This window comes from Mesocricetus auratus, unplaced genomic scaffold, assembly GCF_017639785.1.
Source record: "Mesocricetus auratus isolate SY011 unplaced genomic scaffold, BCM_Maur_2.0 Super-Scaffold_100018, whole genome shotgun sequence".
Taxonomy (NCBI): Eukaryota; Metazoa; Chordata; class Mammalia; order Rodentia; family Cricetidae; genus Mesocricetus; species Mesocricetus auratus.
This window is the reverse complement of record NW_024429199.1, coordinates 37,306,046-37,324,264: the sequence shown is the minus strand read 5'-3', so window position 1 is coordinate 37,324,264 and position 18,219 is coordinate 37,306,046. Positions and strand designations below refer to the sequence as shown.

The 18,219-nt window shown below is 46.0% G+C and overlaps 1 protein-coding gene across 1 annotated transcript; it reads right to left on the bottom strand.

Annotated features, from left to right (window-relative positions):
• Positions 1-228: 228 nt before the first annotated feature.
• Positions 229-13,415, bottom strand: Iyd (iodotyrosine deiodinase). The gene is made up of 5 exons (XM_005065883.4): positions 13,208-13,415; positions 8,756-8,947; positions 7,440-7,599; positions 3,870-4,026; positions 229-1,784 (listed from the first exon to the last, which is right to left on the bottom strand). The coding sequence occupies exons 1-5, from the start codon at positions 13,374-13,376 to the stop codon at positions 1,602-1,604; spliced, it is 861 nt and encodes a 286-aa protein (XP_005065940.1). The 5' UTR covers positions 13,377-13,415; the 3' UTR covers positions 229-1,601.
• Between the last annotated feature and the right edge of the window lie 4,804 nt (positions 13,416-18,219).

Below are 18,219 nucleotides of genomic sequence, written 5' to 3'. Positions count from 1 at the left end.
TTTCCTTCATCTTCTCTGGTGGCTTTATACTTGTTCAGTCACACTGAGGACTCTGTTCCTTCCTCATCTCATGCCCAGCTCCCCTGAGTGGGGGCCGGGAGGGATCCTACAAAGGGGACAAAGTCCTTTTTGCACCTCAGTTCTGCTCAGTAGATGAAAATAGCACCAAAGAAAATGTTAAGCTCCATTTCCAGACCTTAGAAAAAAGGTGGTGTGTGTGCTTATTTATACAGTGACAACAAAGTATGTTTATTAATCTATACTTGGAACTCAGAGAAACTTTGTCCAGTACAACCAACAATAAGATGGACATCAATTGGTTCCCATCCCCATCCACGAGACTCTATTAAAGTCACCATAGCATTGAAAGAAACCTCATTTCAGTAAAGCCCCGGGGACACTTACTTGTCACAAGTGAGGGGAGGGAAAGTACAGGCAGAGAAAACTGAGGGTGTGTGTAGATGTCGGGAACTTGTCGCTATATCAAAGGACCGCAAGGCTGCAGGTGTTGGTTCCTTTAGTCTAATTCTATTTCAGAGCACAGAAAGGCCATCCTTCTCCCCAGCTTTCTCTCATTAATGATCCAGCTGAGCTACACAGAAGAAAAGGAGAAACAGCAGGGGAAAAGGACAAAAAGAAGAGGAAAGTGGGGAGGAGGAGGAAGATGTCGTGGCAGTGACAGAGGTAAGCAGACTAGCTGGATGGAGAACTGCCCAAACAACAACAATAAAGACAAGTACACCAGGCCCCTGGGAGGGCCGAGGGGTGGTGGGGATGGGTGACTGAGCAGGTCTGGTAGGTCCAGCTGGACACCAGTGGCCAGGGAAGTCCCAAAGAGTATTGCTGTTACCTGAAGAACAGGTGAGTGTTCTTCATAAGAACATGCAGGAAGGAGATGCTGTGTGTGGTCAACGGTGTCTCTGGAAAGCTGAGATTGCTTTATGGTGGTTGCCAACTCCTTTACCATGGGCAATTTTAAGCCACAACTGGTTAAATAATTTGTTTCATAATCCAAGAATATTTAACCACCAGGTGTGCTATATAAGCCATGCAGTTCATCATGTTCAGATAACTGTCAGATAGATCGTGGCTTGTAGACATGACCCCCCTGGTTCCGTGAGTACCATAATTTAGTGACTTTAATGGTTATTCATTCAAGATTGGATTTCCAGGAAGTTTAATGGTAGAACAGGTCTCAATAGCACATTCATAGTCCCGAAGCCACCAGGAAGCAGAGGGTCAGAAGACCGCTTGATCAGTTAACATTTAAATTAGAAATCATTGTGGAGGTAGCTCTTCAAGCTATAGTAAACTTTCAAATGTGACTTCAGTATATGAATTTTTAAAATAAATGAAAAAGATCACCTATGTTTTTGTAGAGGAGTACATGCCTTTTGACCTCTTGCTTCATATGTCCACTAAAACGCTTCATCCAAAACAATACTTACTGGACAGAAAGTTCTAGAGTGTAGGAAGATATCATGACCTAAGAAGTGCCTTCCCTGTGCACCTATCTGCAGAGGAGGCCTGACTCAGAGAGCAAGAGGAGCCAGCAGACCCCGTGGGGAGAAGCAAGTGTCCTTCCAGCACAAGCTGGCTCCCTATACTGTCACCATGATCTGGTCCAGAGCTTTCCGCTTGAGGTCAGGCACTGTGGCCTCTCTGCTTGGGTAGCCCACCGGGAGCAGCATCAGCAGCTTTTCATGTGAGGGGCGTCCCAGGAGCAGCCTCAGGCGAGAACCACAGTTGAGGGGCGTGGTGGTGACCGTCACTAGCCCTGCATTCTGAAACAAGAGAGAGCAAACGAGCATTTTCATGTCAGGTGAAGCCACAGCTCTTTCTCCAGCCCTGGGCCACTCTCATCTTCTCCACTACTCCCGTTCATCTGACTTCTTGCTGAAGCTGGGTGGCAACAAGGCTCGGGTAGGGCATCGTGAACCCTGCCTGTGCTTTTCCACCCGCTGCCTCTTCAGACAAGCATCAGGAAACATCTGGAAGAAAACCATCTTGTTTTCCAGTGATGCCTGAGCAATAGGAACGGCTGTGTTTTATGGAAATAACTTTGGAGAATATGACTGTCCTGAAAGCATGACAAGGATAAGAGTAGGATCTAGTCTGCACCGTGTATCCAACCATAACAGCAACAGCAGCCTGACAACGCTGTCCACAGCCTGGTCCACTATAAGTTTCCTGATAGATGTTCTTTCCAGAATCCCAGTTACCCAGCTGACTATGACTCTTTATTAATAGTCATAGTAGTAACATCCACACCCATGTATTTACAGGGGTCTGGAGTGAATTGCTATGGGCTCTCCTGAGGTTGAACACACATTGTCCCATACCTTCATCCATTAAAAAGCATATAGTGTCTTAGGAGATCACCATTAGTGAAGTACTTGCCTTGCAAGCCTGAGGACCTGGGTTCAACCTCACAGAGTTCATAAAATAATAAAAGCCAAGCCATGATGGCAGGTGCTGGGGAATAGAGACAGACATCTGTACAAACACACAGTGCCCTCTAGGCCCCTCCCCGGCTGCTCCCCCTCCTACCCATGCTTCCCCAGTCACCTGGCCGGCCACCTTGAAGCCTGAGCCAGGAGCTGCCTCTGACTTCATGTGTGGCCATGCCAGCCCACTGAGTTGCCAGGCTGGCGACCAGGTTCCAGGAACATTTTCTCTATTCCCTCAGTGGTAAACTACCTTAGAATTCTGGGAAACTAGGAAGCAACAAGCTCAGCAGGAAAGCTAGTCTGGCCAACCCCTTTCAGAGACCAAGGGCACTGTAGGAAAGAGGCTAGCACCAGGCTCACCCTGCTTCTCCCAGTGCCTAAAGCAACGACAGTGCCCTACGGCCTGACACTGTCCCAAGACACCTTCATTTAGCTGCCTACAGCGTCTGGAGGGAAAGCAAAAGCCAGGCTCTTCAGGGTGGTTTTAGAAGCAGCAACAGCCGAATGTAAGGAGTTAGACACAAGCTATGTCTTTCTCAGAGGTGACGAGGAACCTTGTCTATATGAAATTGACCCTTCCTTCAAAGCAGGACCACTCTGTCTTAAAATACTGTTTGCTGCGTTAATTTGTATGTTTAGCATCTCTCCCTCGTCCCTCACCTGAGTCTCCCTCAAGTGAACTGTTCAGGAGCGATCTAATCCCAGTGTCTCCCACAGATGTCACAGGGTTTGAGATGCAGAACTCGGCCCTGCTCCATTTCACATCTGCCTTGCCCTTGTGCCTCTGTGGAAAAGAAGTTTGTAGGCATGCAGCCATCTTTCTGAGGCATCATAGCACAGTGAACCTCTCAAGGCAGGTGCTGCTGGCTGCTTAGTCACTGCCTGGAAGGGGGCAGTATGCGTATGAGGGATGTGTGTCTCTGAGCTTTCCAGCTCTGGCTTTCCTTTCTTATGACTTCTCAATCCCCCAATCTATATGCTATTCATGGAAGATGCAGCATTTCTGACCCTAAGAGACGACAAGTGAATTTCCAGGGAGACTTTAAGCTTGCAGATACCTACCAATCCAGGTTTCCAGGGTTTGTTGCCAGTTACCTTTCCTAGGAACTCAGCTTTAAGTAAACAATTCCCAGATGACTTCTAGTTGGAACCTGGACTGAAACAATTATTCTCAACCTGTGGGTTGTGACCCTCCCCGCCGAAAGACCATTGGAAAACACAGATATTTGTGTTATGATTCATAACAGTAGCAAATTACAGATATGAAGTGCCAACAGAAGTAACTTTACGGTTGGGTTCACCACAACGTGAGGAACTGTGTTAAAAGGGTTGCAGTATTGGGAAGACTGAAGACCACTGTGTTAAAGCCGCTTGGGTCCCGTGTCTTGTCTCCCTTGGGCCTGTGGGAGGGCGACATACCTGCAGGGCAGCCAGCAGGATGCCACAGGCAATGGACACGCTGATCTCGTTGTAGTAGTGGACTTTTTTCTTTCCATTTGCAGCAAAACCGTGGACTTGTTTGAAAATGAGAATCAGAACGGGGGCTGTGTCCAGGTACTCCTTAATCCAATTGGTTCTGGAGGGGTGGATGGGGTAGAGAGAATAGTCAGGAAAATGTTTACTCTGAACTTTTTGGGTTTTCATTCCATTTTTAAAAATTAAAAACTACCTACAATTTTTTTCTGAGATAGGGTTTCTCTGTGTAACAGCTCTGACTGCCCTAGAAGTAGTTCTGTAGGTCAAGCTGGCCTCAGACTCACAGAGATCCACCTGCCTCTGCTTCCTGAGTGCTGGGATTAAAGGTATGTGCTACCATGGCCTGGCCTGCAATTCTTAAATACACATTTACTTGTCTTTTCTATTTAAACTGAAAAAGACTGGATTTAAAATTTTTTTTGCCACATTCATCTTTTTTCTGTAAGGTTAACGAAGTTGATAAGCATATGTTAGTGTGTGGCCAGCTTGGCAAAGCATGCAAAATGTTGAAGGAGACGAAGATCCCACAGCCTTAGATCACCAAGCTGTTACTCTGCAAAGTGAAGCCAGCTGGGTGCTACTAAAACCTTAGATAACTCGGAAAGCAAAGTGTCGATTTGGGAAAGAACATAGGAAGCCACAAAAATAAACCTCGGTTGTTAATGACGATGAAGAAGGAGAGTTGGAGAAAGTGCCCCAGGCGGACTGGATGGATGAGTACAGCCAGTAAAGAAAGAGGATGTGTGGTAGGCCAGGAAGCTTCCTGGAGCCTTGGGTTGGAGGGCCTGCCGGGACATGGGTGGACTGATAGGTACGTGCAGATTTTGCAGGGTCCTGACACTCACTTGGTAGGTGATGAGAGGGTTTGCCCTGTGCTGCTGAGCAAAAGTGTCATGTGATCGTGTCACGTGATCAGATCCACTCGAGAAACGTGGGTTGTGTGAGTGAGAGTGGTATCCCCAAGGGTGATATTTCGAGTGTCAACTATGAAGTCAGCGTAGAGAGAGGGGAGCCATGTGCTTGGCCACGGCCACGGCCCAGGCAGGAGGGTAATGAAAGCTGGGGAGAACCGGACAAGAAGGTAGGGGTTACTAACAGAACAAGGAAAGGAGCGCGTGGAGGAGACAGCAGTGGTGGCCACGGGAACGAGCAGATGACAGACCAGGGAGGACCCTCCCCGTGGGAAGAGGCGGAGGCTCCTGGGGGAGCCAGTGGCCATCCATGTGGGCATCAGTGATAACCTGAAAATTTTGTTCTCCAACTCCAAATGTATCTCCCTTGATTCCATTACCCTGTCCTCACCTCTATGCTGAAATTTCATTCTAGAACAGATGCTGAAAAGAGAGCTGTAGGTCTGAAAGCAGCGTCTGTTCCAAACTGCTTCCTTTTCCACACGTAACTAATTATCAGGAGGTGGTCACAGTTCAGTTAGTGGTTTAGCCTAGTTACACTTCACCATTTATTAACACAGAGAAACGTACAGGTCCTCTGCTGATCTCAAGCCATAGCTTCCAAGGATTTTCTCTCCCATTCATCCACCTTAGCCCTGGTGGTTAGCACTTTGCCCTCCTCGCAGAGAGGGAGAACGTTAATCATTCAGATCAACTCTGGAGCAGAGTAGCTGGCTACCTTCTCCCTGCCTTGTCTGTAAAACCTGCTCATCGGTTCCCATCTCGCATGGCCATCGCAAGGGTGAAGTAAGTTAGCATGGAAATGACTTTTACTAAAACAAGCATCCCACTCGGAAGTCACAGAAATGCTGATAGAAGAAGATTCTGTTTAATCACTGTCTGCACTCACTGCATTTCTAGCATTCAGTAGTCACTGACAACACACACTGCCTTCAGGCCATGGCCAGGCCCAGCGACTGTAAAATCTCTACTGCGCATGAGTGAGCTGAAGGCTGCCAAGTGGCCTGGCTGCATTCTGCTACGTAATTGTATTATGTTTTTGACAGTTTCATGATTTGAGATTATGATCATGTTCATAATGATCAAAATTAGTTTAAAAATATTTACCTATTTTTATTCTATGGGTATGAGTGTTTTGAAAGGATATATATCATGTGCACACCTGGTGCCCAGAGAAGCCAAAAGAGGACACTGGATCCCCCAGGACCAGAGTTACAGACCACTGAGAGCTGTCGTGTGGGTGCTGGGAGCCAAACTCAGGAAATCCGTAAGAGCAGCGACTGCTCTTAACCACCTAGTCCTTTCTCCAGACCTGACTAAACTATGAAAGTGTATAAAATAGGTATACAGCAGAGGTAAATGATACAAAATTTTAAAAGATTTGAGGAAGATTAAGCAGCATGGTTACATTTAAGGCAAGTTGATCACTCAAAAATATTTTTGTATTTAGTATACCATTTCTTCCCAGGAATACACTGTAAGAATTATAGTTTCATTGGTAATGCCTCACACTTATCTGAGAACATGGTGTAAAGGCATGCACTCCATACATAATATATCAGTTCCGACACTGAATAAGCATCTTAGAGAAAATCGTCCTCTCTCAGTAATAGCGGGGCCAAGAGATTCATGTCGCCTTGCTCTTGCTCTCATTCCTGGGCCAGAAGTCTCACCTCATCTCCAAGCTTGAGGCTCACCATTCTTCTTAGTCACCTGTCGCTGTGGGGTGTCAGGCGGCAGGTGATAGAACTTGGGGAGATGGTGGATTAGTCCTCTCTGCACTCCCAGAGCTGAGACTAGAGTTTGCCTTCCTTAGGACCTTCTGAGAGGTGAGAGCCAAACCCCACCCGCCTTGGCCCCCATCACCCTGATTTCCACTCCGTTTTCTTTTTCAGGGAAGATTCCCCCAGTCCTAACTTCTATGTGATTGCACAGATCTACTAAGCTTGCCTTTAATTCAAACAAAGCACACTTTTCTCCATTCACGAGCTTGAAAAGCATGTCACAGTCTTATGTTCCAGACTGGTGGAAAGTGAAGTAATTCTTCAGTTTTCGATAAGAAGAGATTGTCTCTGGGCTAGAGAGACGACTGGGAAGTTAAGAGCTCTTTCTGCTACTCTAGGGGACCTAAGTTCAGGTTACAGTTGACCCCATGAGGCAGCTCTTAAGCGCCTGTAACTCCAGCTCCAGGGGATCTGATAGCTCTGACTGCTACGGGAATATACATACCCCCCACATATGCACATACACGTGCATAATCACAGCTTAAAATATAAAATCAAACTTCAAACGTTTTAAAGCTAATTAAGAGAAACAATTATTTGGGTCACAGATTTTGCAGAGACCAGGTCTGACTTTTTCCAACCACTTTAAAATAAAGTGAAGAAACAAAACACAACAGAAACATGGTGAGACTTGATCCACACAGCCTGCAGGAATCTACTCAAATACCACACGGAGCCATATTAATATGAAGTCAATACAGCACCAAAATAAGAAAATTAATCAAAACAATTTTAAATCCCACAGACCCAGGGCCTGCAGGGGGTAATTTCGTACTTTAATGGTCAAACCAAGCATTCCAATTCCATCAGCCCTGTACCTCAGTTTCTTCAGGTCTGTGACCCATCGGTCTCCCATCCTCCTCTTGTAATTTATCTCTTCCTCCTCCTCGATGATCTCTCGGATCTTATGCTTCACGTCTGGGTCCTTCACCACCACGAAGGTCCAGGGCTCAGTGTGGGCCCCACTTGGAGCTGTTCCTATTGCCCATTAAAGTAAAATCAGGGTAAGACTGAAGACAATCGGAAAACTGTTCATTAAGAGGAAATACAATACCAGGGATTGTGGTGGTATGTGCACCCGTAATCCCATCCAGCGCTTGGGAGACTGAGGCAGGAGGATCACATGTTCAGCTAAGACCTTGTGTCAAAAAGAACAGTGATTCTCAACCTGTGGGTGGAGACCCTCACAGGGGTCACACATCAGATATTTACATTACAATTCATGGCAGTAGCAAACCTGCACTTCTGAAATAGCAATGAAATAATTTTATGGTTGGGGGTCACTACAACATGCGGAACTGTATTGAAAGGTCGCAGCACGAAGAAGGTTTAGAACCACTGCCATGGGAGGGGGAACAGGCAGAGGAAGAGGAGGAAGAAGAGAACTTTACCTTAATTTAAACACACACGGTGGGGATTAGTGATTGTTGTGCCTTAGATAAAGGATACAACTATCTAAGGCATTTGTGTTCTTGGCTGAGGTAAAATATTCTCAATGCCTTCTGGATTAGAGACGGGTGCCAGTGTGTATGCAACAAGTGCCACACATGGACTTAGATCTGGCTTAGATAGGAGGAGGACAACAGCAGGGACAGTCACAGAGGAGTGTGTAGTTCTCCCCTCAGTGGAGATACGAATTTACATTTAAAGTGAATTTAGCTGGATTCAGTTCACTTTGCAAGTCCACCGAAGGAAAGCTTGCTATTCTCTTAGTTCAGCCAATCACTGTACTAGAAAGACACGAAGTTTGTTTCCTGGAAGGTAAACACATCAATGTGAATTGAGTGGGAAGAAAGCGGCCTGCTTCAATGAGGGGAGACATGTTTCTTCTGCAATGTGTACTAACCATTCAGAATTTTTAGTTTTAAACAGAAGTTCATACAATGAATGGACTTCAAAAGTTTTCAACTGAAATCACATCCCCTCCAACCCGTTCCCCCCCCCAAAAAAACCAGTCAAAATGTAGCAAGTAAAACTCCACACATCTCTGGCCATCACTGACACTGGGAAAGCCTTCATAAATAGGCACAGCACTCCTGCTGTGTCTGCAGACATTGACTTCAGTGACGCTTCAGTGCTGTAATGGCATCGGGGAAGCTGACATCCTCCAAGCCTCAGCATACAAATCACCAACCTGCTGCCTTGATGACGTTAGCAATGACTTCCATTGGGACTTGCTCGCTGCTGATAAACCTGATGGAGCGCCTCTTGTTGAGGAGTTCATAGAATTCCTGAGATCTCGTCTTCATCTCTTGCTCTGGGTACCGGGTGTGAGAGAACGGGATGTGCGCCACAGTCTCCTCCGACTCCTGCCATTCGTCAGCATCTACAAACAAGAGACAGAAGCACAGCAAATTCAGCTACCTCCCTGGTCATGAGGTCACTGGGGGGAAGGGAATAAAGTTCCAGGAAAGTCTATACGGTTATATGATGTCAAAATAATCAACTGATTTTTTTCAAAAAAGGAAAATAAAAACAAAATAGAGATCTATAGAGTTTTGACCACTGATCGTGACCAGCCTTCCAATTCTAGATCCGTTATACAAAGTTAATGGGATTTTTGTCTACAAAAAAAAATAAGAAATGAAATTTTCTGTTAAATGGTAGAATAGATTATTTGATACAATCTTCCATTTGGGTCACCAAATAAGGTGGTTTTTGTCTTTGTCAAAGATGACAACATAGTAAGAAATTCCAAAGCCAAAAATGAAGGGAAAATATGGACCTCAAGAGGTGAGCGCAGAGACCTGTCTTTCCTGCTTGTGTCTGCCAATTCCTACAAGTCCAGTTTCCATTTTCTGATCCTTGGCATGAAGGACAATCAAATCAAGGTTGAATCAGCTGAACCCTCAAGTTACATCCTTTGGGAAAGTGTGGATTGCAAACATGTCGTCTTCCACGGCCTACGACATTTTTGGTGTGACCTTTCTCTGGCTCAGTGTTTCCTCTTGAAAGCACACCAGTTGTCTAGCAGGAGGGAATGACAACGTGTAAAGAATTTTAGGAAAAATTCCCAGTAACTCACCAATTCAGTCCTGCACGAGGAAGAATGGAGTATCTTGAACAAAAATTAGTAAAATCGGTGTTTAGCAATAAAGACAGGTGCCCTGATACTCCAAGAATTCACAGGCTCAAAAGCACCAACAGCTTTGACATTATGCTTAGAGAACAAAACAAGACAGACTTCTGTAAGCCTCTAGAGTATTACTGAAGGAAGGATAAAAGGTGACATAGCAGAGATGAAAAATAGAAATCAATAGAATTATTTAGATTAAATTGCTTGAATAAAAGATAAGTGGATGGCAAGTCAGAAAAAAAAAAACTAGGGCAAAAGACAGAAAACAGAAGAGCAGAAAAAAAAACCAGAGCCAGTTTATTTAGGACCCTGAAGAAAAGCAAAAAACAAATGAGTTTTAGAGTTATAGTGACTTTGGTCGGGTGGGGACAAGACTGTGAAGGAAACAGAGTTTGGAGAGATTACTAAGAGGCAGGTCCATTTCTAAGGCCTTTATGGTTCAATCCTCAGGCCCATGCGGTGGGAGGAGAGGACCAACTCCTCAGTTTGTCTTCTGACTTAGACACACGTGACACAGCATGAACATGCAGGACAGGATGTATGCACGTGTACACTCACAGTCAGCAGCAAAGTTACAGTTATGAATTTTAATTTTGTGATTGGGGGGTCACCGTAAGATGAGGAACTGTATTAAAGGGTTGTAGCATTAGGAAGGTTCAGAAGCATTGAGTTAGAGGGAAATAAGTGTGATGGAGAGGCATCCTATGTACCTAGATGTCAATCATCACATATGCCTAGCTATCAGCCAGTTCTAAACAACCCTGAGCATTGCCAGGTGTCCACGCACACGTTCCACAACTGTGACACTTTCCAACCATGTCAAGTTGATTCGGAAGACCTTGTGGTGAGGAAGCCGTACAGGAGCAGCTGTTTGAATGACACCACCAGCCCTTAAGACCCAGTCATATTTACACAATCCATAGGTAGCCCAGGAGCATAGCTGGCTTCCAAGTCCAAGGTAGCTCTCCTGATGCAGCACTATGAAGCGAGGAGCTGCACAAGGCTTCCCAGGGCTAGCTGTTATCTCTGACGGAGGCAAAAAAAGAGACCCCGTCACACGCAGTGGGATTTTCCTGAGCGATTCTCCCAGGCTGTGCTCTGTGGGGCCACACATCCTGCAGCCTCCTCTGGGGCAGTAGGTACCTAATCTATCTGGGGAATAAGGACTGAGAGAGTATAGCCTAGGAGCTTAGCAAACTGCTGTAGAGCTCACAGTGGAGAGCTAGCAGGGACCTCTAAAAACAAGCAGGGCCACTTCTCTCTGCTCTTGAACTTCTGACTGCTCCCAGGAATGCGACCTTGGAAGGGAAGAAAAAAATCTCCGAGATTCTGTTTTCATGCCTCCTTTGTCCGAGACTTCTCTATGTGAGAGGCTACCCACAGAGAACATCTGTTTCCGGATCCTGGAAACAGACTGCCAGAGTCCTACCTGCCTACGTAGATGATACCCTACTAGAGCCTCAGTTCCCTGTGATGGGGATAATGGTGATTGATGTGGACTTCACTGTATTACCGTGAAGATGATGTGGTCCACTCCACATATGACATGGCACCAGCTGGCTCCATCATGCTATGTGAGAGTGTGCTGTGGTTTCTGAGTCTTGGCCCGTGGCACATCTCTCTATCTCTCTACCATATTCCTCTTATCTTTGAGTGTCTCCCAAGTTCTCCTTCAACCTTAGTGAAGTCATTAGTTCTCCATCCTCTGGGCGCCATCTCAAATTGGTGCCATCTGGCCAGAATCTCTCGCCTAACATCACGGATATCTTGCATCTAGCATACCTTCACATTGTCTCCTAAACTGGATCCTCCTCCCTCATCTGTCTATGGCAGAATCGCCGAGTCACTCCCTCTATCTTCTGCAATGTCTAAAACCTGATGCTCTCCGTTGTAACTCAGGCATCTTCAGCCCTCCATGACTCACCAAAACTTAGAACAGGTGTCTGTGTTATAGGAAGTGCTTCCCAAGTGGGACCAGACGGTCCTTATCTACATGGTCTTAGAAGTTTTGAGCTTTACAGTGTCACAAACACCTCATGGGACTCAGTGTTTGATTGTAAGGGAGATGCTGTATCAGATGGTTTGCCTCACTCCAAGCTTTTGCATGTGCTTACTGGCTAGCTAAGCCATGGCAGTTGGCAGGCTAGGTACAGCAAGTGCATTTTCAGTTCACAATATTCTTGCCACAGGCTTCTCAGGACATAACATGCATATTGATGCATGTCTGTGAAACTGACATTCTGAGTAGGGTTCCTTCAGCATATGACAATAAGAGGTAGACACACACACACACACACACACACACACACACCAGGTAGCCTCTGGGGAGTGAAGACTCACTAAAAATTAAACAGCTTCTTCTTCCAAATAGATTATCTCTTTCTCACACCCAGCTCAGGCAAAGTGTCTCAAATGTGCTGCAGAATAACCCTTCTGTACACTGAGGGTGTGCTACTCTCGTTGTTGATAGAGAGCTGATTGGCCAATAGCTAGGCAGAAGGAGATGAGGTGGGCGAGCCGAACTGAGAGGATGCTGTGGAGAAGAAGGGCGGAGTCGGGAGGAGTCTCTAGGAGACAAGGACAGAAGCAAGGTGAATATGACATGCTGAAAAAGGTTCCGCCATGTGGCAGAACGTAAATATGGCATAGTTTAAGTTGTAAGGGCTAGTTAGCAACAAGCCTAAGCCATTGGCTGGGCATTTATAATTAACGTTAAATCTTTGGGTGGTTATTTTGGGAGGGAGCCGGTGGGACAAAACTGATTGGCAAGACAGAAAACTACACAAATGTAGACTGTTCAAGATTCTACGAGAGCCTCCCTCCCCGATTCACTCTTTGATCTCGTCTCTCTAGTGCCAGCCATAGCCATTTCTCTCCCCCCCACCTCCTCATCCGTACATCTCCCCTCTTCTAGGAATCTCTCCGAAGCATAGAGCACAGGTGCAGGCTGTCTGCCTCTCTTCTGACATACTTCCCCCCCTTCCTGCTGGTCACACCTACTCACCCTCCAGGTCAGCTTTGTCCTTTCCCAAAGTCCCAACAGGCCCCCAAGCCTTCCCTAAACACCACTTACTAGTTCCACAGTGTTTGTCACTTCCCTTGTTTTATCTCCTTCCCTAATGGACCTTTATTTTATGAACAGCGAGGCCACTCTTGTCTCTAACTCACAGGGCACAATAAAATGCAGCTAATCCCTAGACATGCTACTTTCCCAGTTCCAACATTCCTAATCAAAACCTGGCCATGCCCACTACCACTGTACACAGTAACCACCACCACCCAGAGAGAGACTGTATTTGCCAGAGGAGGACCTGAGCTGGGAGAGACCTAAGCCTCCATGGCTTTGGGTACCAGCAAGTGGCCTGGGAGTAGATCCATGTTTGTCACACATCGTTCTGCTTCACGGGAGTGAAGGTTTGACTGCATTGCTTCCTTTCTGTTGCCCTGATATCAGTTTACACATCACAAGCGTGTCTAGGGTGAAACTCAGGTACTACAATGGGTTGTTACCTTCTTCCTCTTGGAGGAGGTCAGTGCTGTTATCTTTCAAGTCTTCATCCACCCACGGGCGAACCTGAGGCTCCTCCTTCTTTATCTCCAGGCTTCTGTCAGCATTTTTAAAGACCCATGCAACCAAGATGCAGACAACCGCTACCAACACTGGAGTGAGGAGAAACATGGTCTGCGGTCTGACCCGGAAGGTCAGCACACTCCCACACTGGCATTTATACAAACAGAGATGGCAACAGGGAATGCTGGGAGTGGAAGAGGGAGGTGTGCCAAGAAAGAAGCAAAGTACACACTCTCAAGCTCCACGGCGACTTTGCAAAGGATCAAAGGTCACGGTCTCCTGCACTGGGATTTGGTCCTGCTCCAATGCATGCACTTTTTAAAATTGTGCACTTGCTCAATATAGTCTCAGACGTTAATCACCATGGGGTACGTTAAGTGCTGCAATGTGCTAGATCTTTCTGGCAGTGGTTAAAAAGCCATTTGACCTTTCTCCCATTTCACATTTCTCTGAGAGTGTCTTCAATCTGCCTGAAGCTAGGAAGTGCCCAGAGAGCTCACTTTCAAAAGAAGAGATTTATAAATATAGATTCTGATGTTCTGAAAGAAAATGTCCACAAATAAGCAGCCAGAGTGCATTTTCAACTTCATATGTACTGGCCTGAGATTGCATTGTTTTTTAAACATCCATGCCAATACATGCAACAGAGAAGAAAGTCTTGTGTTTTATGTTAGAGAAGAAAATTAATCTGGAAAAATGATGCAAAAAGTTTAAAATGACAATATCTAAACTTGAAGGTATTTTTCGTTTGTTTTCTTGCTTTAGTTCGGTCTTAGTTTTTATCTTTGCCTGTATCTTTACTGTTCAGGCTGCCATAACAAAAATGTCATTAACTGAATAAGTTAAATAATGTAATGTGTGCCTCACAGTTCTAGAGATTGGGAAGTCCAAGCCCCAGGCACCAGCGTATTTTGTTCTTCCTGGCTTGTATATGGCTGAATTCTCCCATTGTCCTTACAACTGGGCATTGGGAGAGAACTATTACTCACTGAAATCTTACCATGTGATCCCTACATACTCCACATACTAAATCACAGATGCTTCACAAAAGAACTCATGCCATAGATCCCACTGTTACCCCCATTTTCACTCAAATAGATGAGGCACAAGTAGGTCAGATAACATGTCAATGGCCAGTTGAAGATAAATAGGCCATAAATAGTCCCTGTCTGTTTGTGAACTTCTGCAGAGGGGACAAGGACTCTTATTAGTTCAGAGCCTGCAGTGTTGAACCTGCCTGGGTCAAAGTGGGAGGTTAGAGACCAGAGAGATGTGCTACATTTGTTTCTTTTGCCTTTGTTAATGATGTAAAGATGTGTTACATTTGTTTAATTATGTGAAGATGTGTTGCTGCTTCACCTTGCCTGCCTAAGGCACCTGATTGGTCTAATAAAGATCTGAATGGTCAATAGCTCACGACAGAAGAGAGGTAGGTGGGGCTGGTGGGCAGAGCGATTATGGGAGGAAAGAGAAGAAAGAAGAATGGAAAGAATGAGGGAGAAAGAGGGACAAGCCCAGGGCCAGAAGTTAGGCAGTTACCAGCTAGCCAGGCACAGAGTAGAAAATCCGGAAAGAAGAGTTAAAGACACCAAGGTAAAACATAGCTGAAGAGAAACAAGTTAACTTAAGTTATAAGAGCTATTGAGACAAGCATAAGATAAGCCTGAGCATTCATAACTAATATTAAGTCTCTGTGTCATGATTGGGGAGTTGTTTGGTGGCCCAAAAGAAAGCTTGCTACAGACACGGGTTTTCCATGCTAGTACAGGAAGCATTGTTCTCTGACTATCCAGACTCATGCTCAGCTCTGGGAGTTGCAGAAAAGAGGTTTATAACATGCACATCCACAGGCCAAGAAGCTAGGCAGCTGTGTTGGCAGGCAGGTGGCAGAGCAGAATGGAGATCAGCCAAGGCAGAAAATTCTCTCTAGAGGGAAGCGGCTGGGACTCCAGAGTTTGAAACCCACACACCTTCCTGTCCCAGAGCGCCTGCAGGTCTCAGGGGCTGGAGGTATGGCCCTGCCCCCACTGTCCATCCCTTGCCCTGTGAATTCCTCCACTCCTCACCTGAGCTGGGCCGGTGAGCTTCACAGTCCTTCTCGATGGTCAGGCTTCCAGGCTATGGTGGTGTCCTTATAGGACAAAGCTTCAGGCCACCACTCTAACGCACACTTAGGTTAGAAAAATGGGGCTTCTCTTGGGGAACAGGGCCTGTGGAACTGGGTCAAAGAACACCATATGGCTGATCTGGAGGTGGCCCAGGTGGGCCCTCTTTGCCCTCAATACCTCTAAAGAGTGGGTCTCAACCTTCCGAATGCTAGTCTTTAAAACAGTTCTTCAGGTTGTGGTGACCCCTATAACCATAAAATTATTCTTGTTGCTACCTCATAACTTTAATTTTGCTACTGTTATGAATTGCAATGGAATTCTCTGTGTTTTTTGATGGTCTTAGGTGAACCCCCTGTGAAAAGATCATTCTATCCCCAAAGAGGTCATGAGCCACAGGTTGAGAACCATGACATCCTGGGCTACTTAGTTTTTGCCCTTTGTCCTTATCCAGTGAAGACAAAGAATGTTGAAGGAAGGTACAGGAGATGGCACTAGGGATTCTCACACCATCCTCTACCACTCTTTATCACCACAGACAGAGCATCAGTTCAAGTCATCATTTGCAGACCACGCCAGGAACAGTATTATTCTAGAAGACACGCCCCCCCAAAAAACAAATGCAGTGCTGATGTTAAATGGATGACATCTGCCTGTGTTCCTGCTTCCTAAAGTCCCCAGTGTGTGTTCGCAGAGGGCAACAGGGAACTCTACAGGGAAGGGGCTGCCCTGGGGCATCGAGAGCTAACAGAGTTCACAAAAGCAGAGTGTTGTCTTGGTTGCAATCCAGTGCTCAGCAGCTACTGTGATGGCAACCGTTCAAGGAAAAGTCGGAAACTGGGGTGAGCTGAACTCCACAGTCTTATCTCAGATCAAATACGAAGTCAGAGAGGCACAAGGAAGTACAGGAACGTTTACCTGAGTTAGCTGGCCTCATCTATACATAGTCACCTTCACTAACTCTATCCCATCCAAGGACGTGTCTCCACGGGCTCATCGGGCTGCCTCGTACCTACACCCATTGTGTCTAGGTGCCAGTGATGCTTAAGTTAGGCCTTCCTCTGTCTGCATTATCCATTGAATCCATAGGATAGGACACTTTAGATGAAACTCCACTCTCCGAAAGAAAAGAAAACAGGAAAAGAAGAGCTTCGTTGGTGGTCTGCGCTGAAGGCAGGTTAGACCAAGGGTCCCAAAGTGAGAACTGAGGCCAATAACAAACAGCCTGAGGGGATGGTTGTTAGATATGCTAAGTCCAGGCCTTATCCTAGGCCTGGCACAGACACCCCTGGAAGGGATCAGCAGTTTGGTTTCCATATCTCAACCTTTCTACCTTACAGACAATAAAATACCAATAAGCATCGATTCAGAGGCTTAAGAGTGAAAATTGGTTTTCTTAAATTAATGTTAAGATGGTAAATCAGCAAAGGCTGTGGTTGAGAAAGCAAACTGGTGCCTTCTGTAGCTTTCCCATTAACACTTGCGGTTTGGATAGCAGACAACAGGAATCTCACCTGGGTGGGATCTCACCACCAAGGGACAGTGGGGACCACACAGTGCAAATCAGAGGTTACACCTTCCCTCTCCAAGCAAACCACACATTCAGATCTACACTCAGTCTGCCTCCTTATGTTCCCCTTAAGGGGAAAAGTGTGAAATTTCACGGCCTTGATGTTATTTTTTAGCCTGCTGGGTTTTGCCAGTTCTGGGAGGCCCCGCCCCCTCACCCCAGGGCAGACTCTCAGGAAAGGAGAGCAGGGATGGGTCTCAGAGAGCCTGGGACTACTGAAGCAAGTATCCATCCATCATGACTGTCTTTGCGCCCAAGGGCATGGTTCTGAGCCTGCAGGAATCCCTAGGGGCTTCCCTCACCTGAGCAGTACTCAAATAGCATTTCTTGGGGCACACGCTGGTCCTGCAAGAGAAACCATGCTAATTCTCCAATCTCAGCATGACATCATCTTTTGAAACTGAGGCTTTTCCAGGAAAGTGCTCAGCCACAGGCAAAAAGACAAGATAAAGGAGACAGCGGCTTTGCTTGGTGAGTTAACAATAATTACTGATAGCGTTGGGTAACTGATGCTGTCCTGAGATACTCCCTTGGCTTCATGATGGAAAGCTTTTGTACAACATTCCCATACTCCCTCCACTCCTACCATAACTCCTAAGTCCATTCTCCCATTCACCCATGCTCACTGCATATCAAAGGAAGGCTCATGTATGGCTCCCAGGGCCTGACAGCATCCATGTGTTCTCTGTGTGCTCAAGTGGTAAGCCCATCAGAGCAGAACAGGTGAAGGGTGGAGGCTGGCATCAGTGGTAACGCTAGCAGAATGACTTTGTTGTAAGAAAGACACAGGAGTCTGATTCTGCCACAGGTCTATCCACTCTCTACAGCTGACTTTTGCCAGTAATAAAACCAATATCTTGGTTTGAACTGTGTAACCCTTGGTTCTGTGTCAGAACTCCAAGGAGCAGAGAAAGGGGCACGGAGCACCCTGAGGTAGACATTTTTACTGTGCTTATTTTGCAGAAGAAATTGAACTTTGAAAGATGAGCAGCACCCTTGTCCGTCTTCATCACAGACCACTGTGCTTACACTGGAAACCAATGATGTAAGCTGCAGCATCCTGAAGTTCCCAGGGTACCATCTTTTATCCCATAGTCTGATGTTTACTTGGAGGGATGTCTTAGGAAGAGAGGTGTGTGTGATGGGCGAACAAATGTCCACTTTGCAAAATAATCAAATGGGCTTCCAAATATTAATTGCTCTTCAGTCCTATTACTGTTTTATTTAACCTTAAGAAAAACCCATATCCACATTTGTTAAAGATCGGAGAGAAGAC

Coding starts and splice junctions, on each gene's coding strand:
- Iyd (XM_005065883.4), bottom strand. CDS start 13,376: ATGTTTCTCCTCACTCCAGTGTTGGTAGCGGTTGTCTGCATCTTGGTT. Junction 8,948..13,207: donor CCTCCTCCAAGAGGAAGAAG/GTAACAACCCAT, acceptor TCTTGTTTGTAG/ATGCTGACGAATGGCAGGAG. Junction 7,600..8,755: donor TAACGTCATCAAGGCAGCAG/GTTGGTGATTTG, acceptor AATGGGCAATAG/GAACAGCTCCAAGTGGGGCC.